At 35.3% G+C, this 25599-nt stretch overlaps 1 protein-coding gene across 1 annotated transcript in view; it reads right to left on the reverse strand.

The window, feature by feature from the left end:
* Window positions 1–13571: 13571 nt before the first annotated feature.
* SLC5A12 (solute carrier family 5 member 12) overlaps window positions 13572–25599 on the reverse strand; it is a 36046-nt gene continuing 24018 nt past the window's right edge. Inside the window, exons 10-15 of the mRNA XM_003773653.4 lie at window positions 25103–25170; window positions 22057–22143; window positions 21117–21295; window positions 16206–16309; window positions 14391–14518; window positions 13572–13746 (exon numbers count right to left, since the gene is read on the reverse strand). Of these exons, the coding sequence (XP_003773701.1) occupies window positions 13597–13746; window positions 14391–14518; window positions 16206–16309; window positions 21117–21295; window positions 22057–22143; window positions 25103–25170 (716 nt within the window). The 3' untranslated portion in view covers window positions 13572–13596. The remainder of the gene's footprint in view (window positions 13747–14390; window positions 14519–16205; window positions 16310–21116; window positions 21296–22056; window positions 22144–25102; window positions 25171–25599) is intronic.

Consider the following 25599-nt stretch of genomic DNA (forward strand, 5'->3'; position numbering starts at 1 on the left):
AACAATAATATTCCATTACATTTATATATCATAACTTATATAGTCATACTCCAGTAGATGGACATCCAATCAATTTCCAATTCCTTGCCATCACAAAAAAAAAAGCTGTTATAAATATTTTTGTACCTGTGGATCCTTTCCCCTTGTTTATGATCTCTTTGGGATATAGACTCAGTAGTGACATTACATCAAAGGGTATGCCTTTAGGCATAGTTCCAAATTGTTCTCCAGAATGGCTGGATCAGATCACAACTCCACCAACAATGTATTAGTGTCCCAAGTTTTCCCACATCCTGTTATTTTAGCCAATCTGATAGATGTGGTGTGGTACTCAGACTTGTTATAATTTTCATTTCTCTAATAGTGATTTAGAGCATTTTTTATAACTATAAATGACTATTTTTTCTTTTTTAATTAATTAATTTTAATTCACATTGCTTTATGAATCCTATTAGGAGAGAAAGATCAGAACAAAAGGGTAAAACCATGGGAGAGCAAAAAAAAAAAAAAAAAAAGAAGAAGCATATGTTGATTTACATTTGATCTATATAGTTCTATTGGAATTGTTTTAAATCACTGAACTATTAAGAAGAACCAAATTTTTTATAGTTGACATCACACATTCTTGCTTTATTGTGTACAAAGTAATCCTGGTTCTGCTTGTTTTGCTCAGCATGAGTTCATGTAAATCTTTCCAGACCTTTCAATAACCAGCTTATAGAACAATAATATCCCTTACCTTCATGTACTATAGCTTATACAGCCATTGTCCATGAATGATGAGCATCTACTCACTTTCCAATTCTTAGTTACCACAAAAGGAGCTGCTACAAACATTTTTACACTTAAGTTATTTTCCTTACTTTATGGGACCCAATAGAGACTACTGGGTCAAAGGATATGCACAGTTTTATATATCCCTTTGGACATAGTTCTAGATTGCTCTCCAGAATGGTTAGATTACTTCACAACTCCACCAACAGTGCATTAGTATCTAATTTTCCCACATCCTCTCCAACCTTTATCATTAGCTTTTCCTGTCATCTTAGCCAATCTGAGAGGTGTGAGGTGGTACCTCAAAGTTGTCTTAATTTCCATTTCTCTAATCAATAGTGATTTAGAGCATTTTTTCATGTGATTATAGAAGGTTTGAATTTTATCATCTGAAAATTGTTCATATTCTTTGACCATTTATCAATGGGAGAATTTTTTGTATTCTTATAAATTTGACACAATTCTTTATATATTTTAGAAACGAAACCTTTATCACAAATGCTAATTGTAAAGATTTTTTCCTCAACTTTGTATTTCCCTTTTAATCTTGTTTCTATTGGTTTTGTTTGTGCAAAAGTTTTTTAATTTATATAATCAAAGTTGTTCATTTTGCCTTTAATAATGTTCTCTAGTTATTCTTTGGTCATAAATTCCTACTTTCTCCAAAGATCTGATAGGTAAATTATCCCTTGTTTTCCTAAATTGTTTATGATATCATCCCTTAGGCCTAAATCATGTGCCCATTTTGACCTTATTTTGGTCTGGGGTATGAGATGTATATCTATGTTTCTGACATTATTTTCTAGTTTTTCCAGCAATTTTTGTCAAGTAGTGAGTTCTTATTCCAGAAGCTAGAGTCTGGAGGTTATTAAATACTGTTATTATAGGCCTTGATTATTGTGTTGTGTGTATCTAATCTATTCACTGATCCACCACTCTATTTCTTAGACAATACCAAATGTTTTTGATGACTGCTGCTTTATAATAGTTTTACTTTCAGTATTGCTAAATGGCTTTAATTTTTTTATCTGAATATTTTCTGTTCATATCCTCTGACCATTTATCCATTGGGGAATGACTTGTATTCTTATAAATTTGACTCAATTCTCTATATAGTCTATATATTTTATCTCTTTATCAGAAACACTGGCTGTAATAAATGTTTCCTATCTTTCTGCTTCCCTTCTAATGTTGGCTGCATTGATTTTGCTTGTGCAGAAAAAAACTTTTAATTTAATGTAATCAAAATTATTCATTTTATATTTCATAATATTTTTATTTCTTGTTTTGTCATAAATAATTCCCTTTTCTAACGATCTGACAGATAAATCATTTTTTGCTCTCCTAGTTATAAGCACTTTATAAATAATTATTGATAGCAGTTGGAAAATTTTGAATCAATAAGGGATCCTAGAGAATATCTCCTTCCTATTGTAATTGAGCAATAATCTTGATCACATCACACTTAAACCACGATCATCCAGCCTTTGTTTGAAAATATGCAGAAAAATGAACCTGATTATGCCCCTATGTAGCTTATTCCTCTTCTCAATGAGTCTAATGGTTAGAAAGTTTTTTCTCTCTCCCTCTATCACTAAACCTCCTTATATTAAGCATATTTTTACCTTTTCCCCACATTTACCTATTATTCCTATTTCTCCCACTGGGACCAAGCAGAATTAATTTAGTTATCCTTCATTAAATAGCCATACATTAAGTACATTAATACCCTTCATACATTAAATAGCCTTCAAACATTTGAACAATACTAGTATTTTTTCAGAAAGTAGTTTCTTCTCCAGACTAAACATCTCCAATTTCTTCAACCTTTCCTCTTATGCCAATTACTTGAAATCATTCCTTGTTCTGGTGGCCTTCCTTTGAACACTCCATTCAAATGAAACACACAAAACTAAATAAAATTCTCTAGATGTTGTTTGAATATGAAAATGTGTAGTGGGAGTTTTATTCCCTAATTTGATTACTCTGCCTCTCAACATTGCCTTACATCTCATCATCTTTTCTTGGATGCCATATCACACTGTTGAGTCATGTTGTGCTAATAACCCATTATTATTCTCAAATCTTTTTCAAATAAACTGCTATCTAGTCAAGTGGATATCTCTTATGCTAGAGATGCTATTTTGGAGAGTCTAATGATGATACTTGACATATTTTTAAAATTCTATGTTGATTTAATCTAATATTGTAATGAGGGAAGATAGGTGATGTAGTGACTAGAGTACAGGGCCTGAAGCCAGGAAGACTCATATTACTGAGTTTAAAGTCCGCCTCAAACACATACTAGCTATGTGACCCTGGACGAGTCACTTAACCCTGTTTGCCTCAGTTCCTTCATGTGTAAAACGAACTAGCAAAGAAATGACGAGCACTCCAGAATCTTTGCCAAGAAAACCCCAAATGGAAACACAGAATGTCAGATATGACTAAAAAATGGCTGAACAACAATAATATTGTAATGACTTCCCCAAAACAGAGAGGAAATTCTACCAAGGAAAGGAATGAGGTTAGTCTAACATAAATGGGTCTTTTTTTGTCTTTTCTTGAAAACCTTTTTATTGATGCTTTTTACTTTTTAACACAACAATGTTTTTATAATTTATTATTAGCTTTCCCAATGGAACTCTCCCATGTATCAAAGAAGAATAGTTAAGGTAAATATTGACAGTCACTGACAGTTTGTGCAATGTTTCATACTCATAAATTCTAATGTCTTTAATAGTAATAGCTACCACGTATATAATATATACCATTTATATAATGCTTTAAAGTTTACAAAGCAATTTATAACTATGATCTCATTTTATCTTTATTTTAACTTTAGGAGTTTAGGTATTATTATTATCTCCATTCTACAGATGAGGAAACTAAGGCAGCCAGTTGTAAAGTGACCTGCATAGGGTCATACAGCTTGTAAGTTTCTGAGGCTGAATTTGACCTAAGGTTATCCTGATTTTAGATCTAACACTTGGTCCCCTGTATCACCTATCTACCTTGTCAAGAGAGAGAGGTGTGTTTCATCAGCTGTTCTTTGGGATCAAGATTGAGCATGACCTCTCTGATAAAATCATACTTCTTTCTTGTGATCACTCAATTGGTAGGATCCCCCTGGGGCCTCCTCCATTTTTGTGGAAGGATCCAAGCCAAATAGACTTCATTCCCTGACCTAGTCAGCTCTTCTTCTTCTGGACTTCAAAACCGTCTCTCCTCCTTCAAGCACTTTAAACTTTTTCTTCCTCTCTGTCTTCAGAGTCTTTTTATGAGTTGTAGTTCTGCTTTATAATGTAAGCTCTCTGAAGTCAGAGAACTGTTGTTCTTTTTCTTCATATTTGTGTCCCTAGCACTTATCATATTTTCTAACCATACTAAATGCTTGTTGCCTTATCTAATGCCTTCTAGATATTAATAACCATCCCTTTAATAATAAATTTTAGAACTTTGCCAAGAACTTTCTTCTTATGATGACATTTTGCTTTCTCAGATATTTCAGTAAATTTTTGGTCTTCCATGATCTTTTTGTTATTCTTGTTCATTTTTAATTGAAATGCAAAAAGATAATATGAAGAGAGAATTCAACATAAAATCATGTTTTCATTTCAGATTGTTTACTTAAAAAACAATAAATACTATAAAAGCTACCCAACTTTTCTGTGTTTCCTTCTTAGTTTTCTTTTGTTCTTTGCTGCATACTTGTTTTCCCTCCTTTCCTCCTCACCCAGTACTAAAAAAGGCAACAAGCACAGACACACACACACACACACTCTCTCTATATATATGTTCCTCTGTACATACACATACATATACTATACCTACTTCTATAAATCAGTTCTTTCTCTGGAGGTAGATAGTATCTTTCATCATAAGAAGATAGTATCTTCCATCATAGGTCCTTTATGATTGGTTTGAGTATGTATGATATTCAGATGAATTAGTCATTTAATATAATATTTCCATTGTTAAGTACAATGTATGACTCATTTTGCTTTTGCTATTTCATGCAAGTTTTTCTCTTTTTTCCCTAAAATCACCCAGCTCATCATTTCTTATAATATAGTAGTATTCCATCACAACCATGTACCACAATTCATTCAGGCATTTCCCAATGAAGACCATCTATCATTTTAGCCAATCTGATAGGTGTTAGATGATATTTCACAGTTATTTTAATTTGCCCTTCTCCAATTAATAATGATTTAGAGCATTATTTTCATATGACTATATATGGTTTTGATTTCTTCATCAAAAAATTGCCTCTTCATATCCTTCTACTATTTACCTATTGGGGTATGAGTTGTGTTCTTATTAACTTGACAAAATTCTTTATATATTTGCAAAATGAGACCTTTATATAAAAAAGTATTTTTCTCAATTTTCTGCTTCCATTTTGGTTCCAAAACCTTTATAATTTAATGTAATTGAAATTATCCATTTTATACCTCACAATACTCTCTGCCTCTTATTTATTCATAAATTGTTCTCCTTTCCAGAAATCTAATTGATGATATGTATTGTCTTCTTATAATTTTCTTGTGATTGCTCCCTTTAAATCTAGGTCATGTATAGATTTTGTACTTTTGTTCATAGATCTGTGCCCAATTTCTCCCAAACTACTTTCTAATTTTCATAGCAATTTTTACCAAATAAATAATGAATTCTTGTTCCTCAAACTTAAATCTTTTTTTCAAATTACAAAGTTACTATAATTGTTTATTACTGCATATTGTATGTCTACTCTGTTCCATAGATCTATTTCTTAGCCAATAGCAAATTGTTTTGATAATTATTGCTTTATAATATAGTGTAAGATCTGGCACTGCTAAACTTCCTTCCTTTCTTTTTTTTTTTCCTGTTTATTTCTTGACCTTTTGTTCTTCCTAATGAATTTTGTTAATTTTTTTTCCAACTCAGTAAAATAATGTTTTGATATTTAATTGAGATTGTTGAATAAATAGATTAATTAGTTGAAAAAGTCATTTTCATTACATTTTCTTTGCCCACTTATGAAAAAGTAATATTCTTTCAATTATTTAAATCTGATGTTAGATAGAGGGAATTTTATAATTATGTTTCTGGTATTTTATAATTATGTTTCTGGGTTTGTTTTGGCAGGTATGCTCCCAGGCATTTTATACTGTCTCCAATCATTTTAAATGGGCTCTCTCTCTCACTATCTCTTCTTTTAGTGTTTAGTTGTAAAATGCTGATGATTGATGTTGATTTGTTTTATATCATACTACCTCCATAAGCTTCTGCTGATCTCTAACAATGTCTCAATCATACCTGTCAACTCCTTCACCACCCAAGGAAATGTTTTATCTTGGCCAAATAACATATGCTTGTCAAAGGTATCCACATATTCTCTTACTACTTCCTTATTTCTTTGGCATAAAAACTTCCTATTTGACCTCTTTGCTTTGTTGCCCCCAAACATTCTTGGAAGAAAAATAACAGAAGCATCAATGAGAGGTGAGCCATTCTGTCTTGTCTCTTTTTAAAAATCAAGATCATCACACCTACTTTAGATAGGAATTCCATCCCTTTTGAAATCCTCTTTCTCCCCCCTTTTCCTTCTCTCCATTCCTCCCTCTCCCCTTCTCTCTCTCTCTCTGTCCCAATCTGTCTCTTTTCTGTCTTTCATGAAGCAAAATATAAAACACTTCTAATTATTTTCTCCCTTTCTGAATTTTAGTGATACATTGGACAGAATTCAGAGTTCTGAACTTTGTCAGGAAGACCTGAGTTCATTTCACAACACTTATCCCCTGGGATGACCCTGGACATTCATTTCATCTCTGTGTGCCTCAGTTTCTGCAGTTGTAAAATGAGAAGTCTCTGACAAAGTGATGTGACTTACTCTCTTCCCCTCTGAGGAAGAAGCCCAAACCAAAATAATGTGAAGTCAGTGTTTATTGTTAATTTATCTATCCTGCCTCCAATCCAACTAGCATCTTTCAAGACATTCACAACAACCTTTGCGATAACCTTGATGGAACTTAGCTTTCCCATGCTGTCTTATTATAAGACAGTCATAATGTCAACTCTATGAAACATAATTGCCTACAAAAAGGAAGTTAGCTTTCCCAGGCTATCTTGATTGGCATTTCTTTAAACAAGTCAGGGACCTAGCAGCATTCCATCTAGCTCTCTGATCCTCTCTCTTGATTTCTTACCTTTATGCCTGATAAACCCAAAGCTATATTTCCCCTATACAGCATCTAGTTATGATGAAGATCTTTGCTTAGTCCTTTTCAGAACTAAACCCACTATAAGGTACTCTCTCTCTCCTTCCTCAGTGCCTTCCTTCTAATGGTGTCTTTCTCCTTACTTTGGCTAACTCTGGTAGGTCTAACTATAGCTCTCCCAACTCTATTTCATATTTACCATTCCTGGTTTCTATTGAAACGTTTCATTTTCTCTGTAACCTCTTTCCCTAAATAAATTTATCTTTTGCCAAAGAGAATGGTCATTGTATATTTGTCACCCATTTACTTATTTTGAACCAGGTATTGCTATCCCGATCCCATCCTAAGGGTTTAGTGACCTCTAAATTATCTTATAACTGTAAATATGTGACCCTTTGTTGTGAGATGAGATAATTACAAATTAATAGCTACTATAAATTAATCTTTTGCTACCTATTTTTGGTTTGTTTGGTTTTTTCCTCTGAGACAATTGGGGATATGTATGCGACTTACCCAGAGTAAGTGTCAAGAGGCAAAGGATTTGAACTCAGGCAGTTCTGACTCTAGCCCTGTGCTCTATCTTCTACATCACTTAACTGCCACATCTGTTCTTGTTTCCATCTTCTTAGATGCAGGCAGGCAGCTTGGTAGTTAATGTTGGATTTGAAATAACAAAAATTTAAGTAGAAATTCTGACTCAGATACTTCATTGACCTGAGACAAATCACCTTCTCCCAGTTTTCCTCATCTGTAAAATGGGGATAATAATAAATGCAATGATCAAAGGAGATAACATTTAAAGTACTCTGCAAACCTTGAAGTTCTGTATAAATGTGAAAATATGTGAAAATACTCCATGTTTTTTTCTTCCTTGCCTGAGGTCTTTTTTCAACAAGGAAGTGGTATTACATTGGGTTCTCTGTATCTCCATTGTTTTCATTAGACAATTACATTTTATTATCACACTAATTGTTTCTTTGAATCCTTAGGCTATCATTCCCACTGCTTTCCACCATTTACATATCACCCTCTTTGAAATCTGCTTTCCCAGCATGTATGGCCAGATTATTTCTGGCTTTCTCTTTTTTTCATACCAAAAAATTTAAAATACAATGGTCACGCTAAGATTCCCAACCCACCAATGTTTCCATTATTTTCATTCCCGTAATAATTTTCTCTTTATTTGGGGGGAAAGGGGAGTGGGTGTGCTGAAGTGGAAAGTGATGGAAAAGAATGAGCAGGGTGAAAAGAGAATCAAGTCCAGGAATCAGATCATTATTGGACCCTTCAAATTTTAAAGGATAACTTTGTCATCATTAAATTAAGAAATTGTTAGCTAAAAGGAGAGATATAGCAGATTGCAAATAATTAGTCTTCTGGGTCAGCCTTCCAGCTGATTTGCATCATACATCTATACTCCTACACTCACTCTATCTGCTAAACACTCACAGCCCAACACCAAACCCATCATTTTAAAAATAGCAAAATATTTTTCCCTGTAAGGGAAGAAAAAAGCTCTAACTCCAATTCCAAGACAGTTTCTTGATCTCTAGACCTACTTTACCCCTTGGTAGCCCAGTTAATGATAGAAGAGCTGTTCTCTTCTCCTGGGTTCCTCAGTGCCAGCATTTAAGTTTTTAGGGATTAATTCTGGAGGCATTTCAACAAAGGGTTCAACCCCTTTTTTGGCATCTGCAGCCTTGGTTATCAAAGATCCACAGGTCCCCAATCTCATCAGCTGAAACTGATTTTTCTAGTGATAAAACCATTACCTGAAGGCCTTTCACTAGAAATGTGGTCTAAATTATCTTCTTACACACTCATCTCCTCCAAAATTGTTCTTTTGTACAGACCAAATGGAACTGTCTGAAAAGGGAGCTGCAAGTAGGGCAAATAAATGGAATATATCTTTATTCAAAATGGAGAAACATTTTCTGATGACTGATATTAAAGAGAAGCAATAGAACATTAGTCTTGGGAGGAAACCCTGAGGAAGTCAAAGGTCAAATAGTATAAAATTAATTTTTATATTCCCTACTTGAATTCAGTTATTCATTCATTTCTAATTCCTGGTAAAGACTGCACTGAGCTATAATAGCAGACATGGACACTGAGGTGGGGAAAGAGAGGGATCAGTGTTGATGAAATGTTATTCAAGTTGGGGAAACAAAGTAACACAAAGTTCTTGGTTACTTTTCTTTCCCAAACTCTTTAATTCTGTGTAAAACTTAAATCTCCCTATATCCTTTAGACCCACGTTCTCCTGGATATATCTCAGTAGTCTCAAGTTTCCATCTGATACAATTTTTTTGTCTTTGAGAGTGTTAATGTAGCTGCTAAGCAATAATAGTTTATGTTGACATTCCTTGGCAACTGGTGGCTGTTTAGTTATTAATATCTTTGTATCTTGGCCTTGTTCCGGCCAAGGCTGTTGAATTATCTTCCTTGTTGTTTCTATAATTAAGCTCAGCTCATATTTAATGGAGTAACTGATTATTACTGATCAGGTTGGAAAAAACTGATCCTTTCAGCATCAAAAAATTGATTGTTATGTTCTCAAATGAGCACATCCTTGCAGAAGGACATTTTTAAAAAGTAAATTCTCTCCCCTTTTGCTAACTCTCCTTCATCTCTTTCCCTTTCTCTGCCTTTCCAAAATCCAGATTCTCTTTCCTCTCGTATCTTCTTTTCCTCCTGTCTCTCATCTCCCTTCTTCCCTATTAAAAAATTTAGACTAGGAGGAAGGTTTCTGAGGTCATATACTCCTATTCCCTGTTTTATAGTTTTCCTCATTTATATGGGAATATAATAATGGGAATTATTGATATAATGACACAATAATGGGAAATGATAATTGTGTATATTACCTCCCCATTGAGATTTACAAGCTTTCCATGAACAAAGCTTTTTGGGGAGGTGGGAAGGGGTTTTTTATCCTTTATAATAATAGTAGTAGTGGTGGTGGTGGGGATAGAAGTAGTAGTAATAGTAGTAGTAATTTTTCTATAGTATTTTAGGATTTGCAAGGCTTTTTATTTATCACATTTGATCATCACAACCACCTTATAAGTGTTATTACATCCTTTTTTTTTCCAGATGAGAAAACTAAAGCTGAGAAAATGAGCTGACTTGCCAAGTATAACACAACTGCATTGAACTGGTGAAATTTGAAGTCAGATCTTCCTGGTTCCAAATTTATTACATTGTTTAAAATCAAATCTGTATTGCAATCAGTAACCTGAAATTAATCTGCATCAGTCCTTTTAGCTCTGCTCTAATCCAGCCTCTTTGTATTTAGCTTCTCCAGTGGAAGCTCTTATTACATGGGCAGTTGCATTTCTTAAACATGCAGATACAGAGCCAAAAAAATGACATGGTTGGGAAGGCCAGAAGGGAAGAAAGGACCCCCTCCTTTTGGATCAAGTTCTCTCAAGTATTTGTCTGTTTTGATTTGTCAGAACCGATTGTCAGGTGTCTGATCTGATTTGTCAGAACCACGTGTTCAAAAAACTTAGCCTTCCTAACTTGCATTGGCCTTGAGTCCAAAACCAGATCACTCCATCCATTTGTGCTGCCCACTGAGTTCCTGAACCAGCCTGATTTGTCGGAAACCACACTGGACTGAGGAATAGGAGAGAAAGGATCAAAATTTAGCTTAACTACATAGGTGACCTTGGGCAAATCAACTCACTTGATTTAACATCTGGACTTAATTTCCTCCTCTGTGTCTCATATAGGCTTCAGATGGGCTGATAAGAACCCATTTCTCTGTAGAATTCTCATGTAGAATGGAAGTGTTGCACTAGAACTCAAAATACTCTTCTAATTATAAATTGTGTAATATCTTTTTTCTAGACCAGCTGGTATTTATATTTAATTTTTGAAAATGTTTTTCAAATATTCACTTTTATAAAAAAATCTGTAGGCTATTCATTTCTTGACCCAGTAAGTTCCTTAAACCTGTCTCGATCTCTATTGACTTTTAGTCTCTTACTTATAGCAATCCTTATATTTGGTGGTCTAGTGTTGTTGGTGGCCCTTTGTTCTCAAAGAAGATCAAGGACATCAGGAAGCTGATGTCTTGACTTGCAAGTGAATTGGATTTAAGTGAGTCAGAACTATATAAAGTCATCAGCTTCACTTTCTCTTCTGGGGACATCTAAATCCAGTATCAAGACTTAGGTAGGAAGACTAGAAATGGTAGTGGGAGACCATGGCCTTTCTAAGGTAAGATCTTTCCCGGGTTTCAGTTTGTCTAAGGCAACACCCATTCAGTGATTAAAAGTTAGGTAAGAATTAGGCAAAATATGACCTAGTTTGCCTTCCAAAGTAGAAGGAAGGCTTGACCTACAGTCAAGAAGACCTGTTCTGACTCTGTATAATTCTGGGACGTGCCTTATATATGTTCTGCACAATCTATTCTTTATTTATACCATCTTATTTGCCTAAAATGTCTCCTCATGACTTATCTAGGCCCTTTGCAATTCTACCCATTTTTTAAGACCCTGCTAAAATGCCATTTCATCCAGAAAACCTTCTGTGATGCTTTTTTAGGAACTGTCCTTTCTTCACCCTTAAATTTTCCCAAATTCTTAGAGAGTATTTTTTTTTGTATTTACCATGTATAATTTTAATAGTTATCTGAAAATATATATATATATATATTTTCAGATAACTATTAAAATATATATATATATATATATATATATACAGACACACACATATATCTCATGATCCTCAATAAGATTCTGATGTCCAAGGATATAGGGACAGTTTTTTGTTTCATTCCTGTATGTCCTCCAGTTACTAGCACTTTGGTTCTTACTGAATGTTGGTGGGATTCAAAAATATGCCTTTCTATGTGTTGAGTGCAAATAGCTTTATTTTTTTTTTAATCATACTCAAGAACTATTTGAGCTTAGTAGTGAGGGCAGAAGGTAGCAATGTTGGCATTCATAGCTTTGGAGGACAGTTAACAGGAGGACCAGGGAACCTTTTTGCACATCTCTTTACCCATAGTATTCCTAAATTCATACAAATGACCTTAATCCACTTAATCATCAGAGCCAGTATTTCACAGTGACTTGGTAGAGTGTAAGACAGCATGATGATAAGTAATGTCAAATTATAATAGAAACCTCTGTCTGTCACATATTGATTTAGGAAACCACAAACTAATATCATCTATGCTCTATTATATTTTTATTTATTTTTGTTAAACATTTCCCAATTACATTTTAATCTGGTGCAGGCTACACTAGGTTGACACCTCTGTTATGGAGGAAAGGGTACATAATTTGTTGTGCTACTTACTTTTCTGATACTATTACGTGACCTTAGTCATAACCACTCTGAGCCTCATTTTCTTTACCTATAAACTTAGATCATTGGATTGGATCATCCCTTATGTTGATATTAGTGGGAACATCCATTTTTTATAGAAAAACAACCACCATATTTAGAAATTCATCTCTACCCTATCATCCTAATCTCTCCTAGATGTGTAGACTAAGACAAAAGTATGCAGCTTTTCTCCACATTCTCCTGAATATAATCCCCAAGTTTCAGTTGACATGGCCAAGACAAATGTGTAGAAATAGAGCAAAGAGAGCTATTAACAATGGTCACTGACTAGGAGTGTTTTAGCCCTAGTTCATTATAAAATCAGTAGCACCTGAAAGCTGACTCTTTCCCTACTCCACTCCTCCACATACCCATAACAAATTTGCCCCTTCTCCATCTTTGATGATCAAGAAGGTATTAATATTACCATATTAAAGAGATGAATTCTAAGTCTTTATGTATAAATAATTGGATATAGCTTACTTTGGAGAAGTGATATCTTAGAAGTAGGCAAGATTCCAAATTTAAAATATGGAAAGGACTCTTATAACCTCATTGCCTTAGAGGTGAAAATGATTGCCTCTACTGAGCTTCTCATTTTTACTAATGGGGAAACCAAGAACTGGAGAGGTTAAATGATTTGCTTAAAGTCACTCTCAAGTAGAGGAATAGATTTTATCCTAATATAAGGATTGTTTGCAATCTAGTAATGGAATGATCTGCTTTATAGAGGAAGGAGTGCTCTCTTACTGGGAATTCTTCAAAGCTGTCTTTGCGCCTGCTGAATGGAAATTTTGTTAGAGGATGGGTAAGATTTCTTTAAGTTCCTTTCATCTTGAGGATTATGATGAACCTCAAACTAACTTTAATTGAGATGCTATCATGGAGTAGCAAGTATGAAAGAAAGTAGTTTCTTTCTTTTTTTCTTTGACTTGCCCAGCTAGGAAGGGTTAAGCGTCTAAATTCAAATTTGAACTCAGGATCTCCTGACTTCAGGGCTTGTGGTCTATTCACTGTACCACCTAGCTGCCCAAGAAGGTAGTTTCTAAAGCATAGAGTACTTAAGAAAGGAGTCTCCTATCTACATTATTTGCATTCATAAATAAACATATATACACATACACACGTACACATATATATATATATATGGATATGTGAATATATATGCATGTATATATAAATATACATATATATGTATATATGTAGGCATCTTTGTGTCTGCATTGTGGACGGCAATAAAGAGACAAGCACTGGGACAAGAAGCAGACTTTAGTCCCTAAAAATGGGTGACTTTCTCAGCAGCCAGATTGGTGTAACTTTTCTCATCTGGATTATAGCCAGGAATATGATCCTGGTTGTCTTTAAGTCCATTCTGCAGGGCAGATTCAGTTCCTTGTTTCCAGGAAGTGTCATTTTCAAGATTGTCCTGAGGAAAATGAAAGGAAAAGATTATGGGATTATGACTTCTCTCTAAATTTGAAATAAGCTATTCTGGCAAATAGAAGACAGACCATACATAAGACCCCAGAAAGAAGCTGTAATGTAAGTCATCAGTAAGAAGTAGGAAAATTTCCCCTTGAAAACTTATTGGTTTGATTACACAGAAGAACCAATTAATTCTTATTAAGAGTTATGGAATACACCTGGGATAGAAGGAAAGATTGGAGAAATTTGGGAACAAATTTGAACTGAAATCAATCAATAAATGGCTGTACATTATTTCATTATATCAGGGCAAGATATGATTAATATCAATATTAATATAAATCCCATTTCTATATTCTGGTCCTTCATCCCCTTTTCTTCCAGTCTTGACTTCATTTTAACTCTATCTGTTGAAAACACCTTTGGATTAGTTCTTGATTTTCTACTTCTGAGACTCTTAGCTTTAGGCCCATGCTTTTATTTGCAGAATCTAGTGAACTAACATCTCACTCCAGGAAGAAACAGATGTTTGTATACTGGGTTGACTTTTTTCCAGCTGCCCCTGTCAATTCTTCTTATTCTACCCACTGAAAAGACAATTTCAAGGTAAGTGGTAGATTTTATAGTAGTGAAAAACTAACTCACAAGAATTGTCTCACTGTCATGTTGAACTCCACACCAGCATAACGTCTTGTATTTCTTAGACCAAAAGCAAAACAAATTTCCAACTGGTCGAATCAATCGTGGCTCAATATTTTTGCCTTTCTCTGGACCTGTAAAACATTTCCCAACAGTATTTATGAATTAGCATAAAGAACAGGAGATCTATGTCTTATTTTCTATTCTACCACAAATGCAGTGAGTGACATTGGACAAGTTACATCTGGTTCCTTCTTCTATAAAAGAAATAGGTATGTCCAAACAATCTTTCTAATCCTAACATTATGATCCTAAACCAGGCAGGCTGGAGAGGATATTTGGTACTGAGGCTATCACTCAGAAAAACAAAACAACTGACTACTTGAGAAGTAAACCCTCCCCAGTCTAACCTACAGGTTAGATGTTAACGTGGATAAATGGAAATCAATTTGTTCTGACCACAAATAAAGTCAAGTAAACTCTTGACTTTAACTATTAGCCCAATTAAGGTAGCTTTGACCAGCACTCTCAGCATGCTAAAAAAAAAAAAAAAAAAAAATGGGAGGGGGTGCTTCATAGCATCCCTTTCCTTTCAGACAAAAATTATTTACATTTTCTGTATCCTGTAGTGAAATGTGGTTTCTGAGTATTGTTTTTAAGTGTGTAAAAATATAAAATTATATAGGAAATCAATTATATTGAAGTACTTATCAAAATACTGAAAAAAAAAAATATGAAAAAGCAAGTACATGGACTTGAGGTTAGGAATCCCTGACTTAAGAAAACTTTATTTTTCTTAGCCCAATTTCTTATATCCTGAATGTTGTCATTACTATCAGTTTCCAGGGTCAGATATAGGCAGAATGATGAATGTATATGGTCTAGAACCTCCTTCTTCTATCCCTTTTCTCTACATCCTTCCCATCTTCCTGTATGTCAGTCATCATGACTTGCCTTGCCACTGGACAATAAAGCAAGTCTAATGACTTCGTACAACTTTTTCACTTTAATTCACTAAAAAAATCAAGATATCACTCTGTGATGTCATTGGTCTTTTTTTTAAATGAAGGATAAACAATAATATAGTAGTCTTGGTTTCTTTCCCACTCACCCACACTGTCTCCTTCTTTAAAATGTTCTGATCCTCATTCTACAGTCATATCTCACTTCCCCTTCCTTTGGGAACATGTAAGGTGACTGAGAGTAATTAACTAATCCAAACACAGTTGCTAATGATTGATAAAACTACTATTATATAGTGGGAAAAGCAGAGAATTTAACAGGAGTCAAATACTAGCTTCTCTCTTTTACTGCCTGTGTAAAATTGGGCATATCACTTAAGTTTTCCAAGCTGCAGGTTCCTCAGCTATTAGATGAGAGATTAGATTATGTAGCTTCTAAATTCCTATCCAACTCTAAATCTATGGCCCCACCCAAATCATAAAAACTAACATTTATAAAGCATTTTAAGGTTGGCAATGTGATTTCTTATTTGGTCCATAATTTTGGTCCTTGAGAGAGAAACTGAGGCTAGTTAGGTGTCAAACCTCTGAGACAACTAAATCCTGTTTTTTTTTCTTGTTTGTTTGTTTGTTTCCATGTCTTATCTATTAAACCACCAGGAAGAGATTTCAGTGTGATATCTCGAAGGGAGTAAAATAGGGTTTTCAGAGCCAATTAGGGAAAGGGTGCCTTAGAGGTCAAAGGGGCTGCTTGGTACCATTTGGCTTCTACTAAATCCCCACTGTGCACAAGGTTAGCTCTACTGGAATTAGCATTAATTGTGATTGGATTCCCAAACATTGACTTAATGGTACCCACCTGTTAGGAAGCTGATAAGGGTACCAGCAAGGATGCATCCCAGGCACCCCACAGCACTGTAGTAAAGATAGGAGAGCGAGTACCAAGTCTCAGCCAGGACTGGTCTGCGGAAATACAAATAGAGAAGTGATCACTGGTACAGGCTATTGGTCCCTTGGATAAGATGAAACTCTTGAGAGCTAAATGGAACTTGCTGCTGGCTCCCAGGGCATCTTATCAATTAGCAGAGCTAAGTGTAGGGGCCTTTGATGATCTTTGATTAGGTGATATGTTTGATACATACACTTTATATAAAATATAAATAAATAAATAAATATTAATAATTAATATAAATAAATATAAATAAATAAAATATAAATATTAAATAAATAGACGATCTTAGTATTTTTTACTAACATCTCGTCCATCTATTATGTGTTGCTCAGAACAATCCCACAAAGTCAGATAGAGTAGATATGGTCACTCTCCCCAAATCTTAGATAAGGAAAGAAAAACTCAGAAAGTACTACTACTAATAATAGTTACCATTTGTATAGGTGGTTATTTTTTTTAAGTTTGCAAAGTATTTACATATCTTATCTCATTTAATCACCACAACCATCCCTCCCAGGAGGTGAGTGCTATTATCTCCATTTTACAGTTGGGTTTGTTTGTTTTGCCATCCTTTATATTCCCAGCACTTAACACATTTATCAAGCACCTACTATGTGCCAAATACTGCTATCTGACAAGTACATTAACCTTTTAGTGCCCCAGGCCACAAAAATTGTAAATTATAGAAACACAAAAGTGTAGATTAAAATAAACAATAATGACATCAACTCCCATTTAAATAGTGCTTTAAAGAATATGCCTTACAGTAGCTCTGGGATGTTGTTAGGTTTTGAAAGTACCCCCATTTTATGGATGAAAAGACTGAGTCAGCAATACTTAATGACATAGTTAAAATGTGGCAGCTGAGATTGGAGCCCAGTTTTTTCCTGTTTATAATTCTAGGAATTAAAATGCTAATGGCCCTTTTCTCCCAGATATTCTGAGGTGAAGAAGTAGTGAAAAGATTAATAGTCAGATTTTCATGATCTAAGACCATTTAAAACATGCTATGTATCCTCTCTTCCTCCTCTTTCCCTTGAGAGGAAGCAGTTTTGCTGCTTTTACAACTCCCTACAGGACCTAGCCCAATGCCAGAAGCAGCAGTCGCTTAATAAGAACTTGCAAACAAAGCAATACTTTTCTGTTCAAATTCTGTGAATTAAATTAAATTATGATAGTTCATAAATTCCCTGCCTACAATATAAGCTGACAATAAAACTGAGCCAAATTATGCTGTTTTAATTTCATATCTGGTAGAAGGATGTTTCCCAGAAGTTAGAAGTCTCCTTTAATTGTATCTGAGCGCTTCTTTTCTTCATAAATGGAATATTTCATGAAGAGTGAATTCATTGGGACCTGATCAGCTTCCTAGGCACTTAAAAGGAATCATCAGTAATAAGTACCACAGGCAGCAGGCATTTTAGCTTAATGTTATATAGCAGGGAGAAATGCACATTGACCAAAAAGCGAGCAATGAAAAATGGAGTCCATGGAGAGTAATGCTCAGATCAACAAGACATTTAGGATGTACTCTTTAATGAGTACTGAGGGTGTTGTGTCACAGTTCCCTTTTAATGTCCTGACCCAGTTTCCCTAATTGTCCTATTTCAGTTACTCTGCCTCAGGTTATAACCTTTCCCTCTTTATGTTTGATGAGATAAAGGTTTTCTATCTTTAGGTTATAATCATTCCTTCTTAATGTTTGACAGGATAAAGGTCTATCCATTTCAGACATCATTAGAATATCAGTAACCTCTCCAATACCTCCCTCCATTGTGTCATCCTAGGTGCGTCCCCCCCCATTACGTTATCCCCATCCAGTTAACTCCCCTATTGTCATTGTTCTTGTTATCCTATAAAAAATCTTGCTGTCCCATACTCAAGGCTGGAGTCGTTGAGATAGTCTAGTTGAGCCCTGGGACCAACCATGGATCCTTTTGGTTCCAGTAAATCTCTCCATTTAATAAATTATTAAATTGTTCTCTAATCTCTGTCTTGCTCAGTTTCTCCGGCATTACAAGGGAAGGTGACTCACCTACCAAATGGGGATTCACTTTACTTCCATCCAAAAATGAAAACATGACTTACTAGTTTAATGATACTCATAGATTTCCACTGGAGATCCAGTGATTCCTGTATCCCTATTGTAATGTTATCATTAGTGATGTTTGATTTCCCCATCTATAAAATATGCTACAGGTTGTGGTAAAGATGAGTTTTGTAGCCCTTCCATGGAATATATAGCTTTTGCTGTTTCAAATAATGAGTTGTTGATGAGTTTTTACCTGGGGTTCATGGACATGTGATTTTTGAGGGGACAATTAACCCTTTATTGAGCACCAGGCATTATAGTGTAGTGGAAAGAATGCTAGATTTGTAGTCATAGGAACTGGGTTTGAATCCCAGCTTGGGCAAGTCACATAATCTCTTGGGCCCTCAGTTTCTGTCTTTATAAAATAAGAATTTTTTTTTACATGAAGTTGATGATAAAATATATGTTTATAATAGAAATTTGTTTGTTTTATATATTTCAAAGTAATATTCTTGATACAAAATCCAAGACAAAAATTAACAAAAATCCCTGTTAAGAACCCTTGCTATAAAAATGAAAGGGTTGGATTAGATAGCCTTCCAATTTATGCTCTTACAAACATTTCCAACCTACATGCTGACCTAGGTACTGAGAATACAAAGATGCAATGGAGGGAGTTCTTTCCTGCTCTTAAGGGGCTATGAGGATTATTCTGGAATTGCCAACCTGGGTACTTGCCAACTTGGTAGCTTTGACTTTTTCCTAGGGAATAAAACAAGTAGATAACTAAATAAATACTAAAATAATTGGGAAGAAAAGTCATTCCTAAGGAGACAGACCCTAATTTGAAGCTTGAAATAAGCCAGGAGGGAATGCATTGCAGGTAGTGAAGACCATTTTTACCAAGATATAAAATAAAATATTGATGTTCAGAGAGCAAAAAAACAAAAAAGGGCTAGTAATGCCCTCTCTTATGTTGTGTTCCTAAGAAAGAAACTGAGCTTAAATTAGGATAAGTCTGAATCATTTTTTTTAAAGGAAGAGACATATCTTTACATGTAATTGGGAAAGAAATAAAATACTATTAAGTGAAAACAATAAAGGAGACAGAAGGCAATGTTGGAAAGAATACTGCATATTAGATTTATAGACATCTGATCTCAAGACTTATCTTGTTTCTTGCTTCCAAGGAGATCATGGGCAAATTACTAGATCCACTTTTGGTTAAATTTTGTATTCAGTTGGATGAGACATTATTATGTCTATCTGACATAACTCCATCTGCCCTCTTCTTCTTGGGGCCTAGATTTAGCTACTTCACTATAAAGGGCAGAAGTGAGTCTCTATCCTGGAAGGAAAATGACAGAACAGCAAAAAAAACAAAAAAATCAAAAAAACAAAACATTTTGATTGATTATTCAGACTATTGTTTGTGTCACGGTTACCACCCATCCTTCTAGCCAGCCAAGTTGGCAATTCCAGAATAATCCTCATCTCTGCATTTCTAATTGATTTCCAAAAACTGTCAGTTTTACCTTCAAGGGTTTCTCAACCCTTCCTTTATCTCTACTTATATCTTATATGGTCACCACTCTAAATCAAGCCCTTATCCTTTCTTGGATTATAAGAATTAAATCCTTCTTGACTCTCCCATTTCCAAGTCACCATCTATACAGTTACCACCGATCTATTTCTAAAACAAAAGTCTGATCATAAAATTTCTGCTCAAAAGTTAACTACCTGACTATATGAGAAAATACCAACTTCTTCATCATTCAAAAACCCTTCACAATAGAGCTCTAGTTTGTCTTTCCAGGCTTATTATATATTCCTCCTATTCACATACTTGGCCTTCTAGCCACACTGGCCAGAATGTACTGTTCCTTGTACATACATAACAATCATTCCCTTTGGGTCTTTGCACGGGCTGCCGTTCATACCTGAAATGAAGACTTTTTTTTCTCCTCAGGCACTAAATTCTAATATCAAGACTTTAGAGCAAGTTGCATCTTCTACACACAGTCCTTTCTGTTCTCTCCCCTGACCCTCTGGCACCTAATCTCTCTTTCCAAAGTTACTCTCTATGTAGTCCCTTAGAAGTATACATATTGCTTTCCTTGAGAGATGAGTTGCAGATCTGCCCGACTCCCAACTCTATTGTTCTTAATCTTTGTCTGTTCTTGGAGGAAGCCAGTGGTACCTCTTTAAAAAAAACATGTCATTGGCTTTAGAGCAAAAAGAGACAGGTGAAGGTGAGTGATGTGATCAACTTTACACAGGGAATAGGTAGCAGAACTGTATCCAAATATAGTTCTCTTAATTCCAAATCCAAGGCTTACTTTTCCCTCTGATCCCTTTTCTGCAAGTAACATTAGGTTTTTGTTTTGTTTTACCTACAGCAAAAACGTGAGAGGCAGGACTCTTGCAGTGCATGAGACATCGAGATTACTTGCACCAAAAAAGGCAAGGGAGATGATCTTATAAGATTGAGAAGGAAAGGAAGACTCTAGAAGAGGGTCACCACAATAATTTGATCTCAAGTGTAATGTCCTTCTTCAGAGACTTTCTTTCTTCCCCTTTAAGAGCCAAAATCTCTGTTATACCTCTGATCAGCCCAAGTTAGTGGTTCAGACAGGTCTAGTCAAAGTCCAACATTCACCAGATGTAGTTTTACTCATATTTCACTGAGAAAAGAAAGAATCTATGGGTCAAATCTAGCACTAACAAATAAAGTTTGCTTTAATCAGCTTCTACATTCACCAGAGGTATTTTTGTTGTAAATGTACCTGTTAACAATCACTGGAGGAGCCATTGTGGGTAATGCTTCTGTCATATTCAGTTGCACACATTGTTCTGTTGATAAAATCAAGGGGCGGGTCTTGATTGCTGGAGCTGGGTACACAAATCCCCCAATGGCCACCCAGAAAGACAGGATGATTCCAGTCAGGAGGCCGCTTATCGCACCCTTCAGGAAGGAAAAATTAGACAGTATAAAGTCATTTCATAGAATGAGTGAAAATGAGTATTTGTTATTCGAAAACTTATGAGTCTGGATTTCATTCTTGATCCTGTCTTTTGGAGACAAAATACTCCCTTTCATTTTGTATCTCCAGTCACCTACATTGCAGCCTTAATGAAAAGTGAAGAACACTTACAGTACCATGTTCACAAGTAAAATCTGGCTCTTCTTGGATTTGACCATATTAAACTGTAAAAGAAGAGTGCCAAGTGCTCAGAATAGCTATATTTCCTCCTTAGGAGGTAAAATTTCCTCTATTCCCAAGAAACATATTTTCCAAAGGTATCTACAGGCTGCAAAATGGCATTATCATTCCCCAGACATGTTTTTTTTTTAGCAAGAGCAAATCTACCCAGTTCAATATAATTCATTAAACATTAAGTAGCAGTTAATTCTCCTTTCTCTCTTTGTTCTTCTTCTTTCTCCTTTTTTCTCTAGACTACTAAGAAGTTGCTTACATGTCCTCAATACATATAAAACTATAAATAAAAAAATTGTTGAATGGACTTGCACCCTGGCTTGGAATTCTCATACTTTCTTTATACAGAGTTGTAGGCTTCAACCTAAACAGTTTTGATTAAAGACGAGGGGAGGGGATTCTTTGTATTTGCCTTTGTACAGAAAATGGTCTCTCAAATCATAGAGATAATGATTTAAGCAAAGGGAAATAAGGGAGAGAAATTTCACAAGCAACCATCAACTCTTACCTTCCAGTTGACAAAAGGCAATACAATTCCCAAAGTGAATAGGCCGAGCATGGGTCCCCCACACATGCCATGTATGCTCAGGGCAGCCTGGAGAACAAAAGGTACAAAGATAAGATATTGTACTCATGTCCCACCTGGACTTGGTCCTGGCAGGATCTTGGGGCATCCATTATCTTTATGGTTCTAGCTTAGTTTGTTCACCTATTCTGTATCCTTCTACCACACCCAACTTTCATGTATTTTCTGATCTTTTCCCCCCATCCTGAGAACCTCTCTTTCAATTTTTCTCTCCATCCCTGTGTATGCTGGTTGAAATCCAATCTGTCTTGCAAGACCATCTCTTTCATAAAAATTTCCTGGATTATTTCACTGCCCCAATTCCTCTAGCCAAAGAGTCCTAACTTCACAGGATTTTTTAGACTTTCTAAGACTACAGAATCTATAACTAGAAAAAAACCTTAGCGATCTTTTGATTCAATTTTCCATGTATAAGAATCAAGAAACTAGGATACTAAACTAAAAAGGAAGCTAAGAGAAGAAATGTTCACAAATGCTATATGTATATAGCATATATATATATATATATATATATATAAAAGCAGAATTTGAATTTCTTAGATACTTGGGGAAGATCTAGGTATACAATGGAAATTGTATAGACACAGAGTGAGATAAGGAAAAGCTTCATTATTAGAGCTATCCAAAGTGGAATGGGCCATCTCTCTCTTCCCCATCACTATCAAGCAGAGCCTGGATGAGCACTTTTTTATATGTAGATAGGAGACGTGATTCCAGTTCTAGATATAAAACAAGATGGTCTCCCATCTCTGAGATTTCATGATTCTACAAGATGATCAAAGATCTCTTCTAGGTAGAGAATCCTTATCCAACAAAATGTGCTCCCGAACCCATGTCTGATCAGGGATCATTTTAAGAGAAATAAACAACTTGGGTATAGCTTTAAGGAACTGGAATCTAACAGGACTGAAGGCAGTCTTTTCCCACAACTGATACTTAATAAAAGAACCCTTGCATTTGCCCCCTCTTGATCAATGGTATTAATTTGAAACTCCTTTTGTATTTTAATTTACTGTACCTAGGAGAATCCAGAAAGTTGATAAAGTAGTTTTCTATACCTGGTGAAAAAAAAAAAATTACTCCCAACAAAGTGGTGATGTATCAGTTGATCTTTCAGGGAACAAAAAACATCCATCCTGTGGGAAATGGGGGAGTCCAGTGTTCCAGCTTTAAAATATTCATGCAGGATTTAAAGTCTATTATTATATTTGCGCTTTATCTTTATAGAAGCATCCATAAGTTTTCTTTTAAATCTTGGAATAATATAAAGGCTAACTTTTATTGAGTGCTTCAAGGTTTGCAAAGACCCTCATATAATATCCACCACTGTATTCTTCTAACACCTTTGCAAAGCATTTGCTATTACCTCTGCCCTACATGTGTGTGACTTGCCTATAGTCAACAGATACAAGTGTCTCCAATGCTCTAGCCATTGTACCACCTTGGTGCCCCAATGAGAAGAATCCTTGAAGATTGTCTAGCCCAAACATCATCTAATACCATTATCTCTAATAGATAATCATCCATTTTCTGCTTGAACACCTAGGAAAGGAGCACTGTCTATCCTTGAGCCAGCACATTCCCTTCTTGGATAACCCTGATCATCAGTTCTTATGCTGATCTTGAGTCTGAGAAATGAAGGAAGGTGGAGAGAGGGAAGGGAGAAATAAAGGAGAAATCATTATAATACCTTTGCCAAGAAAAACCCTATGGAGATATAGTCCACAGCATCATGAAGATTGGATATTACTGAACAACAAGAGAGAGGGCAAGAAGACTGAAAATGCTCTATTGTTTATAAGAAATTCAGCAGTGAGATGTAGCAAGAAGCAAGCAAAAAAAAAAAGCACTGAGTTTCTAGTTCTGCCATTCAGTATCCCTGGGCGTGGGTATCATTGCTTATTAACGAGAGGGTATGGAAACATTTTGAAAAATAGGTTGGGTAGGGCACTGATAGAGTACTCCTTTTTATAGGATGGGTAGGGCACTGATAGAGTACTCCTTTTTAAAGGGGACCTAAAAGGAGCAGTTCCAATGTATTCAGAGAGTAAAAGCTAGGGATAATTTTGAGGTCACACTAAACATCCACAATGAAGTTCCTAATATTGCTTTGGGAATTGGATATATTTGTATATGATCTCAAAGTGCCTCATCACCAGATTGAGCATTCCATCATTTGGAGAGTTGATCATTGTTTTAATCTGTTTGTAATTCATTTAAACCAGCAATTTTTAATCCCAGCTTCTTTGGCATTTTGCCCTTGGAAAATAGTTTGCTCAAGTGGCAAAAACTTGAATAATACATCAATACAGAATGATGGAGTGGTATAGAGAAGAGAGCTGGCCTTGGATTCAAGAAGCTGCGGCTTAGAATCCTTCTCCAGCCACATGATGGTTATACAACCCTGAAAAAGCCAAATTCTCAGTGAATCTCTTTAATATTATGAACTGCTCATTAGTTAGCAATCTATAGTATTAGAGAGTGTTTTCTCTGGGGGGAGTTGCCTGCACCAATAAAACCAGAGATTGGATTTTCTGACCTACCCACTTCTACAGACTCACTTCCTGCAAAAGAAATAATTATAATAAATATATGAATATAAGAAGATGTGGATTCTTTAGTGGGGAAAATAATGTGAGAGGATTAACAGGGGAGGGAAGAATGATTCCAATTATCTCAATTCTTTCTACCTGCAAAGTTGTAGTCACCTGTGACTTGGTAACTAAATACTAAGGCCTAGAAAGCTTAAGTGAGGTACTTCTGTTTACATAGCTAATATCCCAATAAATATCAGATGTGAGATTTGAACTCCCTGATTAGAAGCCAGGCACTCTACTATGTAACACTGCCTCTAAAACTGCTTAATAAATGGCAAACCACCCAGTAAATGCTCTCCTAAATACACTTCTATATAGAAATCATATTAATAAGAAAACTTCCCTCTATTTTCCCAATAAATTCAAAATACCTGAACAACACCTCCCATGAAGGATGCAGCAACTGCCATGGAGGTACAGAGAACTCCAAATAACAAGCCTGAAAGAGAGAATGGCCACTTGAATCTGTTCTGTGGACAGAATCTTGATATGAATTGGACTCCCTAGAATACTTAGCTTCAAAAAGCACCCCCAAATCTCAGCACAGAGCCTGGAACGTGGTAATCACTTAATAAGTACATTTTGATTATTTGACATTATTCCTACTTCATGAAGCTGTTTCAAAGATCAGATCATATAATAACTATGGAACTGAATATATTTTTAGGGCCACGTACTAATGTGTGTATATGTATACATATAAACCTGCATATGTATGTGTGTGTATGTGTGTGTGTGAGGGAGGGTTTGACAAATGGACATTTGCATTCAGCAGCCTACCACAGTGGCTCAGTTAAAGTAAACCCTAAATGAAAGCTTGCTGCACTGAAGAGCTTCACCACTATAGGGTATTGCTATGATCCTGGAT

Source organism: Sarcophilus harrisii, chromosome 6 (genome assembly GCF_902635505.1).
Source record: "Sarcophilus harrisii chromosome 6, mSarHar1.11, whole genome shotgun sequence".
Classification (NCBI taxonomy): Eukaryota; Metazoa; Chordata; class Mammalia; order Dasyuromorphia; family Dasyuridae; genus Sarcophilus; species Sarcophilus harrisii.